Source organism: Cystoisospora suis (assembly GCF_002600585.1).
Source record: "Cystoisospora suis strain Wien I chromosome Unknown contig_3512, whole genome shotgun sequence".
Lineage (NCBI taxonomy): Eukaryota > Apicomplexa > Conoidasida > Eucoccidiorida > Sarcocystidae > Cystoisospora > Cystoisospora suis.
In genome coordinates, this window is record NW_027156307.1 from 1 (window position 1) to 5,628 (window position 5,628).

Genomic DNA, 5,628 nt, shown 5'->3' on the forward strand with positions numbered 1-5,628 from the left:
AGAGACAGACAACTCAATCAGGAGAAAGAGAGCTCGAAAAGCTCGAGGAGGAGAAAGCTTTTGTCGGTGGGATAAAGAGATCTAGGATAGATCTACAAAGCTTTTACACCTGCTGTATGAGAGGGAGACATATGAAGGAAGGCGTCAGTCACTCCAGAAAGTACACAGGGAGACACAAGTCTCAGAAAACAAGGATGAGAGAGAAAGAGACGGGGTCGCAACACGAAAGCAAGAGGAAAGATGATAAGAAAGCGAAGGTGACAGTGAGATGAGAAGAGAGAGACGGTGAAAAGAAGAGAATTTCAAAGAGACAAAGAGACTGCGAAAGGAAAAGAGACACGATAGCAAGAGAACGAAAGAGAGCGACTTGAGTCGCTATCACTCCCTGCTACTTCTCTCTCTACAGCCCCAAGCCCCAGAGGGAAAGAAGAGAGACAGCAGCAAGCAAGCGGGGGCGGACAGATGAAGAAAGAGACTGAAATGAATATAGATATCCACCGAATGAATACTTCTAAGGGGATTATGGATAATATTGATACGAAAGACAAAGATAGTTACATCAAGTAAGAATGCGGCTGATGTTCATGGGACTTGTAGTCGGAGCTGCGTTTCCATGACAGCGTAGAAAGGAGATGCTGACAGGAGAAAAGAGAAGACAATTGAATCTACTCCCTTGAAAGCATTTCTGTTAGTTGCAAGGAGCTTCTCAATCTCCTAGAAAAGGAACGAAACATCAAAGCCATCAACTAAACCTTAAAACAAACGAAGGACACTTTTCGCCGGTACGTTTATGACTGCATCATCGACGGCATTCCATTCTTATTTTCTTCACCATAAGACTGCTACAAGAAAGAACAGACAGTCTTCTTTTAGTTCTTCTTCATTCCTCATGAACAACGGAACCAGTCAGCGGCCCGGAGTCGATCAGCCAGCCGGTTTTTCGCATACACTAGCTATATGATGGAGAAACTTGGTGATCCATCACTTCAATGAGTACCCCAAGTGAGGATTTGAGAAAGAGAGAAAGAAAGAAATGTTCTCTCTCTCAACAGTCATCTGTCTAAGACGTTCGCGTCTTAGGTCTCATAAGAATCCTTACGAGAAGCTCCTTCACACCACGCGGCTTGATGTTCGTGGCTGAAGGTTTGAAAAGGAGAAAACAGATACGGAGAGAAAGAGGCAACGGCCATCTTTCACTTTATGACACTTTTGATAGAAGTCTCAGAAGAAAAAGGATGTTGAGAAGGATCGTCCGAAGATTTGAACAACTCATGAGGGAAACGCGAAGATCCTTGACACACACAAAGGCATCTCGTAGATTTCTACTCCTAGCATCATCATCATCATCACCATCATCGCCCTCTCTATAGCAACAGTTGTACGAGGGTGGATAGAGATACATATGAATAGATAGCTGCTACGAATCCCCGTGGACAGCTCTACCCCATTGCTTCGTGTTTGTCACGCCTTTCTTTGACTTCAACTAGGTACGCTCATGCTAAAGATCTCTCCCTGTCAATTTGACTTTAAAAACGAAGAAAAAAGCATGAAAACGGCGAAGGCAATAACCCTTTGGTACATCGCCGACTGAAGGGGGCTTATCTGCTGGTTTGAGTCACCATCGCCTTGGACCACCACCACGATCCATCAGTCAGTCAGTCGCTCTCTGTGTGACTTGTGCGGGCCCATACTGACTTAGACAGCCTCCTTATCGAAGCAGACGGCTCTCAGAAACAGGTGTAAGGGGGAGAAACACAGATGAAAACCTCGTACACCTCAATGAAGGTCTGTTTGCCGACCATGAACACACAAAACGACTCAAAAAGGAGAAGAAACGATTTCAAAGCCCCTCTAGCTGTCTGAACAGACGTGGGTGGGTAAAACTGCAAGAGGAACAGCGGAGTCCTATAGATGAAAGATGATGGCGAGTGGATCGAACAGCAGTAATCCCTAGGAGCCCGCCACAGCACAGTCAGATGCAATTCCTATGTGCTCTGTCTTATCTCTTTCATGGATTACCACGAAGCTCATGGGCGATCGATTCTTCATTTGGAATACTATAAAGAATGGCAGAAGTGATAAGTTCCTATCATCAAGAAATCGGCAAGTGCACCTTCTTAGAAACAACAAAGCAATTCAAACTCTCCCTTTATCCTTTTGAAACAGCCTATTCAAAAACACTCCATTAGAGGCGTCGCGATTCAAGAGAAGCAAAAAGCTCGATTGAAGCCCTTTCCCTGGCTGGCTTGCTGGTAAGTCAAGAAGCCCTAATAAAAGCCCTTCTTCTTCAGGCTCACCGCATTCTTCCCCCTACACCTCAACTCCTCTCTGGCTTGACACGTCTTTCATTTTACCGACCATCACCATAATCATCACCACCGATCAGGCCCGTCCCACTCAGTGAAAACGAACACACACCCTCCTTCGTTTCTAGCTCTCTTTCTGGGCCCGGCTCTCCGGTAGCAGCAGACAGACACAGACCGCAGGCGGACTGAAGTGGCCGGGGCAAGGGCAACAACAGGGGTGAGAGACAGTCAGGTCAGAAGGGCTGAAAAATCTTCATAAAACTACGGGCAAAAAATAGCCAAAGAGACCATCATTTCGTTAAGAGCGGTTGAGTTTGACCTCTTCTCAGTGAGTGATGGGGGAAAAGATCACGATGGTGGCTGAGGACACAATGATAGCGCTCGCTGAGGTCGTCAGACGGTTTGGACGGTTTTACTCTCTCTTGGGAGCATGGAACGAATGACAGAGGAAAAATGCATGGTGAAAAAAGTGGCGAGTTGTTTACAAGAGAGAAGATAAGATAACGTGTCGATGGAGACTTACTTGATGTCTTGACCGTGTGCTAGGGAGGGAAAGGGTTTTTCCTCTTGGTAATCGCCGCAGCCCCCCTCGGTCGATTCAACGAGTAGGCAATCAGAGAGGTACGTGAAATGCTAGAATTCTTTTCCTCTTCTTTATTCAGAAGGGCATTGAAGAAGTGACAGGAAAACCCCCCGAGTGGTTTTCTTTGGTGATGTTGAAGAGAGTGACGTCTCTGTTCTTCTCTTTTGAAAAGTCACGTACGCTTATTACGGGTATCTACCACTTTCACATTTGATAGCGTCCGGAGATAACTATACACTGGCAAGGGAGCTTCACACTTTTTCTATCTTCACACGTATTCCTAGAAGAGGAGCATAGTCATTCGGTCTCTGTGAAAGATGATAAACAACCCTCTAGATTTGTATGAGGTGCTCTTGTATACTCGTTGGTATGACGGTGGGTGTCCAGAAAGTCATCCATCCATTTTTAACATATGAAGCCTCGTAGTTTGTTCCTCAAAGATGGAGATACCAAACCGTGAAAAAGAGAAACTACGTAACCAAGGGAGAGAGAGTCAAACAAATTGACAAAGAAGCCATAGAGAAGTAGCAGGCTGGAAACACGAACTATAAGCTTCTCGGGTGTATCGCTTACAACGCATGATTCCTAAGAGATAGGGAGACAGTTATATGTGATCGAAAGAGCGAGACGGGACTCGAACCCGCAACCTCCGCCTCCGGAGGGCGACGCGCTATCCATTGCGCCACTCGCTCAAACAGTCATATTCTCCTCCCCTGCATAGCTCGAAGCTTATATCTACTCTTTCTTGATATACTCACAACTTATGCCATCTGGGACTGTCGCTCTCTCAGAGCGAGACGGGACTCGAACCCGTAACCTCCGCCTCCGGAGGGCGACGCGCTATCCATTGCGCCACTCGCTCGGTTAGGTTTGTCAGAGCTCTATGTCAGTGGTCGACACAGGGTATAAATGAGTGAGCTAGCTTTTTGCTCACTCTCGAGACAGATACGCGGGCGCATATAATAACGCACAAGCCGACCATCGCGCAATAGTCTCTCAGAAGAAGAGATGTGTGAAGTTTATGGCTTTGAAAAAGTGATCCAGTCAAGGAAAATGAAGACAACGAGAAGAGGAGACAAAAATTGAAGGAAGGAAAGGGATAGTAGATAGATGTCGAAGCTTCTCTGTTCCTCGACCATGCCTCCCTTCCTTTTCTCTCTTCCTGCTCTCCCTAGATATCTACGTGTATACATGTATGTACATCTATGTGCATGCATACATACAGCTCGCTCTCTTTCTCTTCTCTCTCTTATACATATGTTTACCACCTCTACGGAAGGATATCTGAGCTTGTTAGAAAGGACTGGTTCCCGAGTGTTCTTCTTCTTTTCTTTCATGTTGCATATCTACCTGACGTGCCGCCTCCTCCTAATATAAGACTGATGCCATTACTGCCGAAGAGACTAATAGGAAAAGAAGCCTCCCCCTTCTAAGTACCTTCTCTAAACTTGTATCTAAATCTTCCCTTCTTCCTTCTTCCTATATTCTCACAGACACACTCCATACATACCTCCCCCTTAACCACACACCCAACTATGTGCGTTCTATACATACCTGTTACCTTCTTCCCTATACAACGATACACATACCTCTGTTAGCTAGATCTGTAGCTTATATGTGAGTCCGACAATGCATGTATATAGGAATATGTATATGTATCTATGACTGTGCATGCACGTATGTCATCGTAATCTACTAGCGACCCGGCCGTCTGGTCTCCTCTCTTCAGCGGGTTTGTATCACTTCTCAGTATCTTCTCGATACCTCGTGATCCTTTCGTATAAATTACCCCTTTCATGCAGATAGAACATCCCTTCTCCTCTCCAACCTTCTTAAAGACTTTCTTGAAATTTTAAACCACAATAGTCTTGTTTCACTTCTTCAGGCCTATCGACGCAGACAGACACGTGAGTCTACTGCGCCGATCCTAAGACTTCGTCCCACACTCCCCCGCCCTCTACATTTCTCCCTCACTACTTTCCAGTGGAAGATTCATCTAGATAGAGCATTGACGAAGAAGATACAAAATCTTAAGGAACCTGTCCTCTTCAAAAAAAAACGTGTCAACCAGTCGAGATATGATCTAGCTGGAACAGCTGATACAAAAGCGAAGGAGACAGCAGGCTCCAAATCAGCTCGTCTGTCTCTCTCTCTCTCTTGAGTGGAATGCATAAACTTTTCTGCTTCCTCCTCGTTTATTCAGACTTTTTCATAACTGAAGGGACGAAAAGCTTGTCTGCCTAGCTGTCTCCAGCTCTCTTTCTCATGCTGGCCTCACTCTTCCGCTCTATCTATCTTTAATCTATCTATTTATCTCTCAGTGTGTCTCCGTAGCATCAGCATGTCTAAGAGCCGAGCAGATTGCTCCCTTCCTTCCTTCCTTCTTCTTCTAGTTCCACTTCGTCTCTTATTTTCCGAAGGCGTGGAGAATAAAGGAATGATTGACCGAATGATCATTCAGACAAGAGAAGAAAAAGAACGTAAAAGTTTGGAGGTGTCTCTCATGTATACAAAGAAAGAAAGAAAGTAAAACAAAGATGAGAGAGGACAAGAAAAGACAACCGCTCACATCTAGCGAAAAGATCAGAAATCTATCTATCTATCTATCTCATCTATCACCTATGTCTTCTCTTTCTCTTTTTCTCTCATCTTCTCACCGCCGCTCCCCCACTATGATGAGATTTCTTTCCACTACTACTACTTCCTGTCCCATGCATTCTCGCACTTCCTCCTCCGCCT

The 5,628-nt window shown here is 45.3% G+C and overlaps 1 protein-coding gene across 1 annotated transcript, besides 1 other annotated feature; it reads right to left on the minus strand.

The window, feature by feature from the left end:
* Positions 1 to 2: 2 nt before the first annotated feature.
* Positions 3 to 1,722, minus strand: CSUI_006826 (uncharacterized protein). The gene has a single exon (XM_068066978.1). The coding sequence runs from the start codon at positions 1,400 to 1,402 to the stop codon at positions 1,199 to 1,201; it is 204 nt and encodes a 67-aa protein (XP_067921046.1). The 5' UTR covers positions 1,403 to 1,722; the 3' UTR covers positions 3 to 1,198.
* A 3,812-nt stretch (positions 1,723 to 5,534) lies between these two features.
* Positions 5,535 to 5,621: a sequence feature (Short protein (CSUI_006827, PHJ19345.1) was converted to a misc_feature.).
* Between the last annotated feature and the right edge of the window lie 7 nt (positions 5,622 to 5,628).

What these genes read in the sequence shown, in the direction of transcription:
- CSUI_006826 (XM_068066978.1), bottom strand. Translation starts at nt 1,402, where the DNA reads ATGTATCTCTATCCACCCTCGTACAACTGTTGCTATAGAGAGGGCGAT.